Source organism: Lipophrys pholis (assembly GCF_963383615.2).
Source record: "Lipophrys pholis genome assembly, chromosome: 2".
Lineage (NCBI taxonomy): Eukaryota > Metazoa > Chordata > Actinopteri > Blenniiformes > Blenniidae > Lipophrys > Lipophrys pholis.
Genome location: NC_137636.1, coordinates 33,832,934 through 33,850,928, shown reverse-complemented (window position 1 = coordinate 33,850,928; position 17,995 = coordinate 33,832,934). Strand labels below are relative to the sequence as shown.

General features: G+C 45.8%; 2 protein-coding genes across 2 annotated transcripts in view; both read right to left on the bottom strand.

Moving 5' to 3' along the window:
- neto2a (neuropilin (NRP) and tolloid (TLL)-like 2a) overlaps nt 1-12,415 on the bottom strand; it is a 29,653-nt gene extending 17,238 nt beyond the window's left edge. Inside the window, exons 1-3 of the mRNA XM_080458849.1 lie at nt 11,914-12,415; nt 3,358-3,414; nt 1,039-1,182 (exon numbers count right to left, since the gene is read on the bottom strand). Of these exons, the coding sequence (XP_080314975.1) occupies nt 1,039-1,182; nt 3,358-3,414; nt 11,914-11,923 (211 nt within the window). The 5' untranslated portion in view covers nt 11,924-12,415. The remainder of the gene's footprint in view (nt 1-1,038; nt 1,183-3,357; nt 3,415-11,913) is intronic.
- A 1,897-nt stretch (nt 12,416-14,312) lies between these two features.
- itfg1 (integrin alpha FG-GAP repeat containing 1) overlaps nt 14,313-17,995 on the bottom strand; it is a 213,321-nt gene continuing 209,638 nt past the window's right edge. Inside the window, exon 18 of the mRNA XM_080458012.1 lies at nt 14,313-15,558. Coding sequence (XP_080314138.1) covers nt 15,499-15,558 — 60 coding nt within the window. The 3' untranslated portion in view covers nt 14,313-15,498. The remainder of the gene's footprint in view (nt 15,559-17,995) is intronic.

Below are 17,995 nucleotides of genomic sequence, written 5' to 3'. Positions count from 1 at the left end.
AATAGCAAATGATAGCTTCCATTTGTGGTGTCTGGACAGACGCCGCAGCTGGCTCTGTCCACAGGGGGCGCACTCAAGCTGAGTGTGGACAAGAAGCTATCAGAGCACACATGGAGTAGGACTGCAGGTCTCCCTTCTTGCAGCTGTACTTGATGCTTCCAGGATGTTCCCCACGCTCCCGGCATGCACGTCTTTGATGGACGCGATGTTTCTGGAGCTGAAGCTTCAGGCCCTGGCTACGAGCACACGAGCCAACACAACCTTTTTTCTACCCCTGTTCTTAAGGAAAGAATTCCATCCACACGCCACTATGAACACGGCCAAAACAATGTAGTATATGTGCCAGGCCTTTAAGTGGCGCTGTAACTGTGTCACAGAAACACACCAAAGACGCAGAGAAGACTCCTGTGCATCCTTGTACTGGAGAAATCTAACATCTGACCTCATTAAACCAAGTAGCATCAGGAGCTTCTGCAGCTCGATCTAGAGCATGTAGTCCGCCATGTTGTTGTTAAGTGACGCTGCGGACAGGGTCGGGGGGGTTGTCGCGGCGAGAGATGGGGCGATGACATCATTGTTTTCAGCAAATGTGTGTCTTGACCGTTCACACCTTAAAGTCGAGGCAGGGTTTTAAAATCTCCCCACCCTGGAACCCATTTTCAAAATAAAGGGTTTTCAGGCTGCGCTGTGTGATTGATCAGCCAAAAATGATGGGATCAGGTAAAATGGCATTGGCATGTAGAAAGGGCCTCAGTGATGAGCTATCACAGCTCAGCTCAGTGTTCCCTTCAAGAAACACATCCCCTGACACATGATGTCCATCCAAATGCAAAAACCTGCAGCAACACTATGACTGAGGTTCTACCCACAATGCATCACTTTCCAACATTTCAGGATGCAGTTTCAGTGTGGTGAGATAAACTGAAGGTAAACGTTACAGAATTACAGAAAACATCCGGCAGACAGAGAATCACAGGTTCAGTCTGTTCTGGTTGTAGTGAGGAGGAGATGAAGGATGAAGGAGGAGCCCAGCTTTACCTTCCAGGATGTAAACACACTCCTTGTTGGGCGGGTAGGTGTTGGGGTAGTTGGGCGATGTGAACACCCCTCCGTTGATGTTGCGGACCCAGGTACCACACTCGTTCTGGTTGGGGCTCTGAACGCCATGGTCGCTCGGGGAATCTGGGAGAAGAGACAGAACAGTTATTGTTTTAGGGATCGATGAGGAAAGGATTGGCGAGAGAGGTGGGAGGAGGGAGGGTCGAGGTGAGTACTGGGTGGGGCATGAAGGAGGGTCGAGGTGAGTACTGGGTGGGGCATGAAGGAGGGGTGGGGTGAGTACAGGGCGGGGCATGAAGGAGGGGTGGGGTGAGTACAGGGCAGGGCATGAAGGAGGGGTGGGGTGAGTACAGGGCAGGGCATGAAGGAGGGGTGGGGTGAGTACAGGGCGGGGTATGAAGGAGGGTCGGGGTGAGTACAGGGCAGGGCATGAAGGAGGGGTGGGGTGAGTACAGGGCAGGGCATGAAGGAGGGGTGGGGTGAGTACAGGGCGGGGCATGAAGGAGGGGGGGTGAGTACAGGGCAGGGCATGAAGGAGGGGTGGGGTGAGTACAGGGCGGGGTATGAAGGAGGGTCGGGGTGAGTACAGGGCAGGGCATGAAGGAGGGGTGGGGTGAGTACAGGGCGGGGTATGAAGGAGGGTCGGGGTGAGTACAGGGCGGGGCATGAAGGAGGGTCGGGGTGAGTACAGGGCGGGGTATGAAGAAGGGTCGGGGTGAGTATGGGGCGGGGCAGGAGGGAGATGTAGTTGCTCGGTACAGATAGAAGTGATGTTGATGATGATGATGATGATGATGATGACGATGATGATGATGATGATGATGATGATGATGATGATGATGATGATGATGATGATGATGATGAAGAGGTATGATCAGAAGCAGGGTTACATGTCTGTGCGGGTGTCAAACACCTCGAGGTTTCACACAGACGATCAAGCTTCTGGTCTCCACACTGCCCCCCCACTGCTTCTAGTGGTACTGAGTCTGTTAGCTTCCGGAATGCAGACAGAAACATGTCTGTAATGTCTGCTCAGTCTGGTCAGAAGGCTTCAAGTGGATCTGTATGTTCATCTAACGTCAAGCAGAATTGAGCTTTAACAGCGTGAAGTGCATCAGAATTAATACCAAAGCACTTCTCAAGTCTCTCTGTTTTTATACTGATGTTTGCTGTTTTTTAAATAGATTTTTTTTCAATCTGATAAAAACAAAACTACTCTTCTTTTATTATTATTATTATTATTATTATTATTATTATTATTATTATTATTATTATGATTATTATTATTATGATTATTATTATTATTATTATCACCTGTACCAGTATTAGTAATATTAGTAGTAGTAGTAGTAGTGTTAAAGCCTGCCCCCAAAACTTCAATGAGACAGAACATGAGTGTACTAGAACGATCACTTGGTAGAGTGCATACCTTTGCCAGCGCCACATTCGTTTGTGGAACCGAGTTAGCATCACTAGCATATTAGCCATGAGCTCATATTGATGCTAACTAGCCTGTCAGACAGCAACATCACTGAGGGAAACACTGAGCGGAGGCACACAGATAAACCACTGCCAGAGTCAATGCGGTGACTCGGGTCGTGGTTGGTAGCGGTCGTGTTTCTGGATACTTGTGAACCGAGATATGAGCTGCAAGCTCCAGAGAGGCGTTAGCAGTGTGCTAGTAGGTAGCAGCCATGACTGACGGCGCACCGCGGAGCTCCAGTGTGTCCATAACAGAGTAAATATCTCACCTCTACAGGAGCTGTTCGATCCCAAAAACTAACAGGTTGGTCCTTGGATGATGACGAATCATCCCTGAAGATTTCATCCAATTTGGGTCAGTAGTTTTTGCGAAACGTTGGCAACAAAAACATAACCTTCGCCCCAACGTTCGTTAGCAAAGGTAAATATTGAAGATTTACTTCAGAGGTAACAAAGTGACACGGAGGATGAAAACTGCTCAGTGATGTTTGCTGAGTTATTTCTATTGTTTTTTTTTTTAGGAAAACACAGAGAACAACATTCATGAATTAGACAAAAAAAATACTCCAGTTTGTCCTGGGGTCATTTTAACAGCTATAATTATAAAGAAAACACATTTTGCTGCTTCCTCTCACTACATGAGTTCAGGTTTCCCTCACATAATAGCATTTTGTACAGTCATATTTCATCCTATCGATCACATCACAGATCGCTGCTGGTATCATATCAGCTGTAGTATGAGATCAGAGGAGAGGTGAGTGGATTGATTCTCTGAAATGTGAACTATAAGTGAAGTGTGTTTGTGTTTGAGCTCACCTTTAGTTCTCTGTGCCAGAGCGAAGCCTTCTTCTATCAGGAAGAAGAGTATCCACGCTGAAACACACAGATTACACATCAGCAGGTGTGCTATTGATTAAAACCTGCCGTAGTGAGCTGGAATAAACATAAAGATTAATGTGAATTTTTAAATATTCAAATATATAAATACAATTCATCAAACACTGCAAAACAAAGAAATCATCATTATGTGCTTCAAAGTCATCAACAGGAATAAAAACTGCGTGAGATGATTATAAATCAATTACAGGTGTTTTATAATGATCAACTTGTATTTATCTATTTGCAGCCCATAAAGTCGGATTATTTGTATCGTGGTGTGCTATAATTAAATCATGTCAAGCCATAAAACAGTTCTGTGACTTTGTGAGATAAAGAACAGGTTCACTTTTATACAAGCATGAGTTTAACTTTAACTATTCTCGTATGATTTCTGTAGTTTGTACTGAACATTAGAAGAACTGCTGATAGAAACGGTCTCACACAGTCCAGTGTGTGTAGTATTGTGAGGCTTTATTCCCACATTGTTTGATTTCTACTAGAAGTCAGCATATAATCTGTGTTCAGCATAACATTATTTCTCTAAATATTAACTTTAGACTTGGTTTGTAGTAGTTCACTGTTAGTTATGAGTAATAAAAAGCTTTTGGAAAGTTTAAACCGACCAAAATGACATTGTACATCATGACCTATAGTGAAGAAACAAAACTCTATAAACAGTCTAAAATTCAAAAAGCTTTTACAATCCTGTTGTTTCATCTTAATCACCACAAAACACCAGTCACCTGTAAAACATGTTTTTCAAAACAGTAATAAATATTTGCGTTGAAATAGTTTCAACTTATAATGGTGATTATTCAGATTTTAACTTTAAGAGGCTCAGATCTACACATGTTGTGTAGGTCTGAAAAAAACAAACAAACAAACAAAAGAAAACTGATCCACTGTAAACTTAAAATCAAAAGAAATTATTAACACCAAAACACCAAAGACGTTGTGCCAGGAGTGTAGGAAGAGAAGAACAGTACTTCAATCACGCCACAAAAACCTGTTTTTATTTTATCACCTTCAGTCTCTTACCAGTGGAACATAAACTACATAGGAATTATGAGTTAGTGGACACATCTTGGGAAATGTATAGACGTAGTTTTCCAATGTTGTCTTTAATATACGACAGTACGAACAGGACACACTCACATCACCGTCAGTACATTTGGTGAAAAATCACTCTGCTCACAAGGCACAAGTGATACTGAAGAGGCACAAAGCTGATTCTCTCGGGTTTGAATCCCGGTGTGAACAAACTTCCTCCACTCAGAGTTCCTTACACATGACCCCTAAAACTCTGACAGCTTACCTCAAGCACGAGTGAATACAAGCAAAGTGGAGTCATGCGGGCTGAGACATCGCTCGGGCCAAGGCGGTCTGCGTCAGTTGCTAGGAAACCACAGCAACTTGATGACAAATGGGCGACTTGAACACGGCAAATATGGACAAGGGTGGACAATACGGAATTTATGAAATGTTACTACATGAGCAATGCTGGAGGGAGGGGATGTGTGCAAAGAATGTGGGACCTGTGGTTCCTTTGAAACCCACAATCCAGGCTAACTAAGAAACACCTAGTGGCACGATGTTCTAACAATTCCAGCTACTATCACAACTAGAAATCAATGAAATACAACAACAGTTCTACGGCAAGGGAGTGCCAGCACGCTAGGTCATCGGGGGACGTCACCATCAACCCTATAATCCTGATGGGATTACCGAGCCCTAGTAGACTACGAACAGCCTCAATGAAAGAGCAACTGACTTGAGAAGCTGGCATACTGTACGGCAACAGCAGTCCCACAGGAGCCTGGATACAAGACGGACACAGTCCATAAGAACCAGTATCTTTCATGGAAAAGATGGTTAGAGATTCGAATAAAGGCAGCGTGGAGAGAAGTGAGCCAGCTGGCCGAGATACATAAAGTGAACCTGCTGAATAAAAAGGAACCTACTAAATCTACCGAGTTCTACATCCCTGAGACACTGGAACCTCCTAAACAGACATTGACAGCGAGCCACCCGGCTAAAGAGATACACCAAAGAGGTGGAAGCCAGGAGAATAAACAGGATGTTCTCTACGGAACCGGCTGAGGTGTACTCTCAATGGCACGGAAATAATAACAGCAGCAGGTCAGACCCACCAAGAGATGGAAAATTACTGGAAAGGCGTCTGGGAAAGAGAAGCATCAAACAACATTGATGCCCAATGGGTAGTGGACTTGATAACTGACCACAGGAACCTCCTAGAGCAAGAACCAGCGAACATCTCTGTGCCACACAGCCAAGAAAGAGTGTTGAAGATGAAGCATTGGAGAGCACCAGGCCCTGATATGATCCATACTGGCTGAAGAAGTAAATGTTGCTAGATAAAAGACTAGCAGGACGAATGAGCCAGCTGCTGAGGGATGGGAACCATCCACACTGGTTAATCCAGAGTAGAACAGCCTTCATCATGAAGGACCCTCAGAAGGGAACCAACCAATCAAACTGCCAGCTGATAACCTGTTTCTGTACAACATATCAGGCATCATAGCAGCTCCAGTGGTCCAGTTCATGAGGGAGGCACAGAAGAATTGGATCAATTCTAGAGGAGCCAAAAACACCGGTTACTGGTTGACAGAGTAGTTTCCAGAGACTGCAAGAACAGACGGACCAACCTGTGCACCGCCCAGATTGATTGCAAGAAGGTCTGTCCCACACACATAAGATACTGGACTGTCTGGAACTGAACAGGACACTACAGCCGTGGTCCCACCACACTTTTTTTGTTGGGAAGTTGTGGAGCGGGACCGATTTTTGTGTAGTACCACTGAAAAAGTTGTGGCTGGTACGGAAAAAAACGGGACCACCAGCTACGATTTTCCATCACCCCTCCGTTGAGGTACCGAGTACAGAGTGACGGGTCTGCGAGGAGACGACTTGCCCGCAATATTTGAAAATTTCATCGGCCGTAAACCCTCTTGTTGTTTACATACGCCCGCAACAGCGACTGCAGCTTAATAGCTCTCATAAAGAACTCCGTGGGATTGTGGAAGACGTTCACATCATGTGTGGCATATAGGGGAAGCACTATCACCACTGTGGGTCTGACACTCAACACCAGGATCGACTGACACTCACCACCAGCATCTAGAGTACTGACACTCAACACCAGGATTGACTAACACTCACCACCAGCATCTAGAGTACTGACACTCAACACCAGGATCAAGAGTACTGACACTTAACACCAGGATCTAGAGTACTGACACTTAACACCAGGATCTACAGTCCAAACCCTCACCACCAGAATCGACTAACACTGACCACTAGGATCTAGAGTACTAACACTCAACACCAAGATCTACGGTACTGACACTCACCACCAGGATCGACTAACACTCACCACCAGCATCTAGAGTACTTACAATCAACACCAGGATCTTGAGTACTGACACTCAACACCAGGATCTACTGAAACTCACGACCAGGATCTAGAGTACTGATGCTCAACACCAGGATCTACTGACACTCAACACCAGGACCTAGAGTACTGACACTCACCACCAGGATCTAGAGTAATGACACTCAACACCAATATGTATATATTTTGCTTGTTTTTTGTTTTATTTTTGTTTTAAATGAATAAAATAAACAATAAATGAAAAATGACAATACGTGAATCTACTGACACTCAAGACCAGGATCTAGAGTACTGACACTCAACACCAGGATCTAGAATACTGAAACTCACCACCAGGATCTAGAGTACTGACACTCAACACCAGGATCTAGAATACTGAAACTCACCACCAGGATCAAGAGTACTGACACTCAACACCAGGATCTGGGGTACTGACACTCAACACCAGGATCTACTGACACTCAACACCAGGATCTAGAGTACTGACAGTCAACACCAGGATCTGGACTACTGACACATCATGGTTTCCCACAGATGTCCACACCTCACAGCCGAGTCACAGCAGGTAACATGGAGAGACAAACTCCTACTGGGGTTGGACCACCACTAGATGGAGGAAGTGGCTGATATCGACAAGACCTACCGATGGATGGAAAATGCTGGACTGGCAGACACCACAGAGGAACAGGAACTGAGTACAAGGGCCTTTAAGGTCAGGGTCTACCACAGTAGCTCGGATCCAAGGAGCAGCCTGAGACTGTCCAGCACACGGGACCAGGGTGTAAAGCCAACATGGCTGAGGTTCTGCAGGACTTCAGCGTCCAGACAAACAGCTGCTGTCTCACCAGCTGGACATGGTGGTGCTCGATAGACAGTAGTGATAGACGTGTCAGTATACTGGCAGCAGCGCCAGAAAGACAGAACCAGAAACACTTGAGAAGCACCAGGTGCTGAATTAAACAGCTGGAACAGGAAGGAGCGCTTCTTTAGCACGACGGTGCTAATAGCAGTATTATAACATCATGCTAACGCTTCATGCGAATGAAGTGAAGTTTGTGATAACAAGAAATGGAGATGCTTTTAGAGATTTTCATTTCATATAAAGTCACCAAACAGTGGGAATTTCCAAGTGGTCACACGTCTTCAGGCTGAGTTTCAAACCGTTATTGAACGAGAAGATATCAATTAATTAATCTGCAGCCTGTGGGAGCTTAAAACAGAAAGAATGGACAGAAACACTGGATTAGAGCGGAAGACAAGACATGTGGACAAGACAGTGATAAGAGAGAGCATGAGAGAGAGAGAGAGGGAGAGGGAGAGGGAGAGAGAGAGAGAGAGAGAGAGAGAGAGAGAGAGGGAGAGGGAGAGGGAGAGGGAGAGGGAGAGAGAGAGACAGAGCATGAGAGGGAGAGAGAGAGAGAGAGAGAGAGAGAGAGAGAGAGAGAGAGAGAGAAAGAGGTGCAGCCTCTTCATTATTTCTCTCTTTTTAATTTTTGTGCTGAAGTAACATGTAGGGCTGTACACACACACACACACACACACACACACACACACACACACACACACACACACACACACACACACACACACACACACACACACACACACACACACACACACACACACACACACAGACACACACACACACACACACACACACACACACACACACACACACACACACACACACACACACACACACACACACACACACACACACACACACACACACGATTGATGGAGCTTCAGACTCTTCAGTTGGAAGTGCTTGATAGTTCCAGGTTGTGATGAGAGTCCTTCCTGATCCTTTGAGACAGCTTGTGTCTGCGTTCAGTTAGTGAGCAGAACTAAAGTTAGTTTATTATTATCTGGTTAATAATTTATTACTAGCTGGTTATTATCCGTTATACCTTTATTATTTGCTGGTTATCATCTGGTGACTAATATCTCTGAGCTCATTAACAGTTCGATGAAGCCAACGCAATACTGAGATTCCTTCATGTTGCCACAGTCCAGCACTGACGCAGAAACTGACTGTGTGATGAGACCGTCACGGTCCGGACATCAAACTGTGTTCAGGAAGATAGAAGCAGCAGGTCACAATAAAATCATTCATTCAGTTCCTCCAGTGTTCTCCTGCTGAGAGCACGTAGAGCTCTGCAGGTTTCTGCACTGTGAACATCCAGTGTGACGATGTGAGGAGACGCGTTTCCTCACATCGACGTGTTTTTATGAAGCAGCAGCTTCATAACTGACGACACTGAAACCTCACAAGCTGCAGTTCCTCTTAATCTGCCAGAAATACAAGAACGTGAAGAACTGATGCTTTTATTAAATGTAGAGGAAATATAATACTCAATGCACCTATTACATTCCTTTATTAAAGTATTACTACTATAAAGGAGTCACACATATTTAAATAACCTTTTTTTTTGGTTTAAGAATTTGACTTTCCTCCACTAGAGGGAGCTCACGTTACTCTGGACGGAGTCTACTACAGTTTGAGAATCAGTGTGTGTGTGTGTATGAATTTCATCATTCTCATCATTCTCATCATTCTCATCATTCTCATCACTTTATGAATTCATATCGATCGTATTGATCCACATCAGACCGCTGCAAGACTTCTTTTTTCTTTTTCGTTTAACTTTCTGCAATTTGAAACTCATCTGGAGCCACGAAACACGACGACGCTTTAAAAAGGAGTTCAGTGTGTAGAGTTTGCGTGTACCGACAGAAAGGCTGTTTTCATGAGGTTTCATGAGTAAAATGTGAAACAGGAAACTTTAGATCAATTTTTTTAGATCAATAGCCTTTGTTAAAAAAGAAAAGCTGTTTCAGCTGTTTAATAATAATTTTATTTATTTTCGGTTCTCCAGTTTAGTAATTTCACCTTTTTGAACAATTCTATTTTTCCCTTTTTAAAGTGATTTCAACAGTTTCGGTAATTTTACTTGCTTTTATTTATTTTCGCCATATAATCCGTTTTAGTTGTTTTTCGTTGCGCATTTTATTTTACTTTTTGGTTTTTTTAAATCAAAATATTTAACTATTTTAACTTATTTAATGCTTCACCCATTTTCATTCTTACCTGTTTCAATAACCCAGCCTCACTCTAAATTGTTTGGTGTGCTGTGGACTGACACACACACACACACACACACACACACACACACACACACACACACACACACACACACACACACACACACACACACACACACACACACACACACACACACACACACACACACACAATCAGCTGGGTAATTAATCAGATGTGAATATTTCGACTTGAATGAAGCAGGTATTTCTCTGATTGTGACTGTGTGCGTGCGTGCGTGCGTGCGTGTGCGGGTGTGTGTGGAGGTGTGTGGGTGAATGTGCGTGTGCACGTGTGTGTGTGTGTGTGCCGCTCCTCACACAGCAGAGCTTCATCTCGCTGACATGTTGTATTGAAGCGCTTCATGTCTCCTGATGGTTTTTATGGATTTCAAATACTCTCTGACCTCTTGTGTGGATGACCATGAATCCTGCAGGCTGCTTCACTGTTTCACTCCTTACTCTCCTCTCTCCTCACACTCCTCTCTCTCCACACTCCTCTCTTCTCCTCACACTCCTCTCTCCTCTCTCCTTACTCTCCTCACACTCTCTTTCCTCACACTCCTCTGTCTCCATACTCTCCTCTCGCCTCACACTCCTCTCTCTCCTTACACTCCTCTCTCTCCTTACACTCCTTACTCTCCTCTCGCCTCACACTCCTCTCTCTCCTTACACTCCTCTCTCTCCTTACACTCCTTACTCTCCTCTCGCCTCACACTCCTCTCTCTCCTCACACTCCTCTCTCTCCTTACACTCATCTCTCTCCTTACACTCCTCACACTCCTTACTCTCCTCTCGCCTCACACTCCTCTCTCTCCTCACACTCCTCTCTCTCCTCATACTCCTCTCTCTCCTCACACTCCTCTCTCCTCACACTCCTCTCTCTCCTCACACTCCTCTCTCCTCACTCCTCTCTCTCCTCACACTCCTCTCTCCTCACACTCTTCACACTCCTCTCTCCTCACACTCTTCACACTCCTCTCTCCTCACCACAGCAGATTCAAACCAGCCGTCTCCTCCAGCTGCTGCAAAGACCTTCAGGTGTGGAACCGACAGACTATCAGGAGGAGAGAGAGAGAGAGAGAGAGAGAGAGAGAGAGAGAGAGAGAGAGAGAGAGAGAGAGAGAGAGAGAGAGAGAGAGAGAGAGCACTGCTTCAGCCCACCTCACGGCGGGACGGAGGAGGACCAGAGGAGGAGGAGAGGAGGAGGAGAGGAGTACCAGAGGAGGGTAAAGAGGAGGACCAGAGGAGGAGGAGAGGAGGACCAGAGGAGGAAGAGAGAAGGAAGAGAGGAGGACCAGGGGAGGATAAAGAGGAGGAGGAGAGGAGGACCAGGGGAGGAAGAGAGGAGGACCAGGGGAGGGTAAAGAGGAGGAGAGGAGGATAAAGAGGAGGAGGAGAGGAGGACCAGAGGAGGATAAAGAGGAGGAGGAGAGGAGGACCAGAGGAGGATAAAGAGGAGGAGGAGAGGAGGACCAGAGGAGGACAAGAGGAGGATAAAGAGGAGGAGGAGAGGCCAGAGGAGGAGACAGAGGAGGAGGAGAGGAGGACCAGAGGAGGATAAAGAGGAGGAGGAGAGGAGGACCAGAGGAGGATAAAGAGGAGGAGGAGAGGAGGACCAGAGGAGGACAAGAGGAGGATAAAGAGGAGGAGGAGAGGCCAGAGGAGGAGACAGAGGAGGAGGAGAGGAGGACCAGAGGAGGAGACAGATGAGGAGGAGAGGAGGAGACAGAGGAGGAGGAGAGGAGGACCAGAGGAGGAGGAGAGGAGGAGCTGGATGGACACTGAATGGACTCAACCTGAGAGAAGAGCGTGTCGTCACGGAGAGCCGCTGCTCAGCGCCTCGTAACGACGCCGTGTTTTCCTCCAGCAATGAAACACACTCATCTTCTAAACATCTAGAAATCCGAGCAGCTTCAGACTGAGTCGAAGCTCCGGAGGACGAGGCGTCGCGCCGCCGCTCGGGTCTCACTCCTCACCTCTGAGCATCTCCTCTCTCGGTGCGAGTCCACGCTGGACCAGAAGCAGCTCTCTAAACACGCCCTCCCGCGCTGCTCATCGCGGAGCCGCGAAGACCTTCAGCAAATCCAACTTTTCTCCTCCGGCAGCAGTAAATCCATGACGCGGAGCTGCGCTCCGGGAAGCCGCGGCACCGACGACCCGCGTTCCTCCTCCGAGACCCGCTCAGCTCTGGAAGCAAGGACAGGGAGCTGAGAGCCTTCAGCCTGGAACCATCCTCATCCTCATCATCCTCATCATCGTCCTCAGCAGCAGCAGCAGCAGCTTTCAGCCCGAGCAACGAGGAGAAGACATGTGGAGGAGAAAGGAACGAGCCTGACGCGCAACTGAGAAGAAGAGGGAGAGGGAGGGATCCAGAGGGGAGAGAGAGGAGAGAGAGAGAGAGAGAGAGAGAGAGAGAGAGAGAGAGAGAGAGAGAGATGGAGGAGGAGGAATAGCCTCTGTCTGCTCTCCTTCGTGTTTGAACTGACAAACTGTTCGAGGCTCATTAAAGAGAAATCAGACTGAAGTTAAAAACCAGAAACAGATTCAACTTCAGTTTAACAAATAAAAGCTTGAGAGACAATCTCACATTTAAAAAGTGCAGCCAGTGAAATGAGCTGGGAGGATGAGAAACACATTACCTCATATAATAACGAGAACTGCATGACGATAAAAGACAGGACTCAGTTTTGTTTCACTTTAATCTTCCATGAGACAAACTCTCTCTTTTTGATCCGGTTGGAGAAACAATATTCTTTATTGTGAATAAATGATTGTCTGTTTTCATTAATAGGAAATAATTTGGTATTTTTGTTGAATGATTTTTTGTTTGAGAAATAAAAAAAAAGAAATGAACTTGAGTTCGGTAATTAATCAAAGTTCAGATCTCCAGTAACCCAGTTAGAGTTTTTAATTTTATTGTAATGTGGGAGTCAATTTATAATCTGCAGATTATTTAAAATCAAATAAAAAAGCAGCTTCGGGCAGGTTGAGTGAATAAATCAATCAACTGATAAATGATTAAATAAAACGGAAGAATAACGAATGAACTGGTGTGAAAATTCTGAATGTTTCAGCTTTTATTCTGTCACTCTGCCAGAATACTCTGAGCTACACACACACACACACACACACACACACACACACACACACACACACACACACACACACACACGCTCTACAATCCTCTGTGTGTGTGTGTGTGTGTGTGTGTGTGTGTGTGTGTGTGTTGCTGGAGGGGGGCCCCCGGGACCCCCAGGTATATAAAAGGCAGTTTAATTTCACCGCTGCTACAAATTTAGGTAATGAGAGAATCTAAAGACGATTATTGAGTTTCTCCCTCCAGCTTCCTGAAACAAAACCAACATTCTTGGAGAGCAGATCCTGGGAGGAGGAGGAGGAGGAGGAGGAGGAGGAGGAGGGATTATATTCTGTCTGTTCCTGAGCTGAGTGGAGGAGAGACTCGGGCTCCGTTTACAGGACAACGTGGACAGTGACACCGACTCGGTGGCTTCAGAGAAGCACTCGAGGCCCCTTGGGCAGTGACGTCAGCCAGCCGCTGAAAAAAAAAAATCTTTTTCGGCAGGACAGTTCATACTCCGATAAGAAGCTGCCGAACACACAGGCCACGCCCCCGCACCGCAGGCCACGCCCCTCGCAGCAGCCACACGTCTGTGATGCGGCGTTTAAACTTTTCAACTGCACAGCTTATTTCTGGTCTCCAGTGCTTTCAGAAACACATTTCTCTGAACTGTTTCAGTCATAAAGAGTTTTTGTCTGAGCGCCATGTTAGTCCGGTTTTAACTACAGGAGCTGACAGCTGTTCGTGATGCGTTCAGGTGCATCACGTAAGTCTGCACGCCGACATTTTAACGAGCTGCGGCGCTCGTACAGTAGCGCTGTTACAAGCTAAATATGATTAAAATATTATCGATAGTCATGAGCGAACTAGAACACGCATGCGCAGCACACGGCAGTGCAGAAGTTTCGGCAGTGGGGCTCCTACACAGTTCGGCCAGGGCGGTTGGCACAGCCCAAACAAATTCCTTCGGCCAGAAGGAGCTGGAAGAAGGAAATGACGTCATTTTGTTCGGCAGGACCTCGCACTGCCGAACTTTCGTCTTGTTCTTATGGAGTATGAAGAGGCCTTTACTCGCACATGAGCAGAAGAACTATTTACCACGGCGGTGGTGCACCAGCGTCTGTCTCTGCAGGGAGGAGTCACCAGCGTGAAAGAAAACAACAACATTGAAAAAGTGACGGTTACAGAGACTCCAAGGACCGTCATCGTGTAGCAACGTCCAACACAACGTTGAGCGTGTCACGGGCTGTGGGTGTGGGGTGAACGGGGAGTGAAGGAAAGTCGCCCACAGCAGCTGAAGCAGAAGAAAACTTTATTGTCAACCTCATTACAGAAACTTCAACATTCATTTGTAAGCCAGATGAAGAAAATCCAATAAATTAAACTCAGTCACACCTAATCAATCATTAAAAAAAGTGCAAACAACGTGAAAGGCCTGAACAGAGTGGTGGCTAATGGACATGGAGGGACAAGTTGACTTTAGTTGAGATGAATCTGCAGCATCAAAGTCCACAGTGATCCAATCAGCAGTCAGGAAGATCAATCAATACTCAGCAGGACGTCGCCACCTTGTGGTCCAACTGAGAACAACCAACAGGAACATCACAACTCCTGGTATGGAGGTGTTTCTCCACTGGACAGAGACACTGTGTGGACAGAGACACTGAGTGGACCAAAACACAGTGAGTGGACAGAAACATGGTGAGTGGACACATACTCAGAAGACAGAGACACTGAGTGGACAGACAAATTGTAAGTGGACAGAGACACTGAGTGGACAGAGACACTGTGAGTGGACAGAAACACTGTGAGAGGACAGAAACATGGTGAGTGGACACACACTCAGAGGACAGAGACACTGAGTGGACAGACAAATTGTAAGTGGACAGAAACACGGTGAGCGGACAGAAACACGGTGAGTGGACAGAAACACGGTGAGCGGACAGAAACACTGAGTGGACAAACACTCAGAGGACAGAGACACTGAGTGGACAGACAAATTGTAAGTGGACAGAGACACGGTGAGCGGACAGAAACACGGTGAGTGGACAGAAACATGGTGAGCGGACAAAAACACTGAGTGGACAAACACTCAGAGTGGACAGAAACACTCAGAGTGGACAGAAACACTCAGAGTGGACAGTGTGAGACTGGTTTGTTATCCCGTTGAGCTGAAGTGTGGATCAGACAGAAAAGTGCAGCCGTCCCAGCAGGACTCGTCTCCACGGCCTTGTTCCAGCGCCTGTTCTTCTAACGCCGCCATGAATAAATCAAACGGGACATAAATATTTCACTTCTGACTCCAGGACAGAAAAATATCAAAAAGAAACGTTTTGGGGTGAATGAGGCCCGATAATAGGAGCCTGGCAATGATTCTGAGTGGGAGTGTGTGAAGGGGGAGGAGCCTGGGTGGAAGGGGGAGGGGCACGGAGCAGGGGGGTGGGGTGGGGTGGGGGGTCTCCCATGATGCATTGCTCTTCCTTCACATGGCATCAAAGTGGAAACGATGAGCTTCCTGCCTCTTCTCTCTGTCGTCCGCTTTCTGAAACACACACACACACACACACACACACACACACACACACACACACACACACACACACACACACACACACACACACACACACACACACACACACACACACACACACACACACACACACACACACACACACACACACACACACACGTCAAAATTCTGACTTAAATTTTAGAATCCTGAATTTAATCTCAGAATTCTAAATAAAATGGAGTAATTCTGAATTCACTCGTAGACATTCTAAGTTTCAGATATTTTGTTTTGAGAAGTTTGTTTCCGCGGTGATTCTGAAACTGCGACTCTGAATACTTCTTTCAGCCGCTCTTCTTCCTGAACGCACGATACTTTTTTTAGATCGTCTGACTTCATGAGATTGCCGTTATGCCCAGCACCACACATTTGGAATTTGACACCATCCTCATGGACTTTCCAGCTGCTGACATGCTCAGAGCGGAAAGACGGAGACACGATGAGCTCGGACTGTGGAAAGGGTTAGCGTTAGTCTAACCCGAACCTGAAGCTGTGTGTGTGTGTGCGCGTGTGTGTGTATGTGTATGTGTATGTGTATGTGTGTGTGTGTGTGTGTGTGTGTGTGTGTGTGTGTGTGTGTGTGGTGTGCTATCCCTGAGGCTCAAGCTGACAAAACAGCTCAAACAAGCAACGAGCTGCAGTCCACCACCACCACCACCACCACCACCACCACCACCACCGTGACCGGCCAGGTACGTTATGAACATTTGGGATTTTCCGTTCGTTAATCTCATCACTGTAAATTTGTCTATTCTCCAACCTAATCATAACCTCTATTCTTTGTGCACCCATGTATTACCAAGCAAGTCACAAATGCTATGAGGAACAACATTCGTATTCAGATTAACAAATATTAGGGAATTCAGTTACGTTCCAAGTGACATTGCCTTGTTAGTTTTCAGAAACGTTTTGCGTTTACGCTGCAAACGTAGACCGGAAACGATGCAGTTAGTGTGTCATGGCGCCATTGCTTGAGAACAATACACTGTAAACATTGAGACAATGCAGAGGAAGCAACATGGACAGATGATGAATTGGACGCCGTTAGAGGTGAATCTATATATATAAAACTATACTACGGACTGGGAGTAGTACCACAAGGGAGGCCGCCATGTTTGTCACTCGTGCATGAGCAGAAGAACTATTTATTACGGCGGCGGTGCACGTGGTGCAACAACAGCGCTCTGTAGCCGCAGGTTGTCTGTGGAGGAGGGAGTCAGGGGCGTCAAAGAAAAGCTTTCATGTAAAAAGACCTTCAATTTACAACTGATGGCAAAGTTCTCTCTTTTATTCTGAAACGTTTGGAAACCAAATGTGCGTGATTCTATTTGGTCAATTATATCTTTATTTATTTCTCACTCGCTGGTTTCTGAGTCAAAACTTAAAAGATTTATTGCGGATTCTAAAAGGGTTAAAAATAGTATTTAAAACAACCTAATGATAGTTACCTCAATAACCAGTTTATCTACCACAAACCTGGGTTAACCCAGACAATGATGTGAAAAGTAATTCATTGGTTTTATTCTTAAAAGTGAACGAAATAAAATGAATAGTTCCCTAAATACCTGTCCAGCATTTCACCCACACTGCGGTCTCTGTAGGAAATTGGCAGTTTTAACATCATGAATTAATTCTCGCATATTATGGAACTTTAGAGAGAACCTGTGTACAATAGTGACTCCTGAGCACCGAATCACGTTTGTGACAGGATGTGGGTGAAGAAGACTCGGCTCAGGACGTCCTCCAGATCCCCAGTCCAGCCACGTGTCGGTCATCATGACCTGGAACAAAGGCTTCTGTTCCTGGGCTTAATCTACACAACGAGCTGAAACACTGGGACTGAAACGCACATTTGAAGTGTTTCAGAAGCCGTTTCTTGAGCTGGATGTTCGGAAAATGTGGCCGGAGGGCCAGTCGTTGAAAAGAAACGTGGACTGAGGGTTTCCACACCGTGTGTCTGCTGTTCCAGTATGGAGCCGTTCTCTGGTGTGTGGAAGCAGGACAGGATACTGAAAATGGAAATGTTGAAGGATTTTGCTGTTTGGTTTAAAAGTTACATTTCATGGCATTTTATTGGGTATCTGTAATCGTTGGTATTATTAGGAATGTTCTTTATTAAATTCTTTAGCACCACTGATTTATAATGTTTTGTTCAGTAAAACAAACCAGTTTTGACTACATGAGGCCACGGCCACTTCAGAGGCTGTTGTACTTTAAAGTTGCACATTTTATCAGATATTTTGACTCTTTAAATGTTCGTACGGGACTGAATGGTTTGAGAAGAGTTTTTGGCAGCACTGATTAACATGTTTGTCTGGTAATACTTCATTGTAAATAGTTCTGACTGCAGTAGGCGCCTGTACAATCATTAAGATTTAGAATAAGGATGTTCTTGTTTGAATGTTAATAC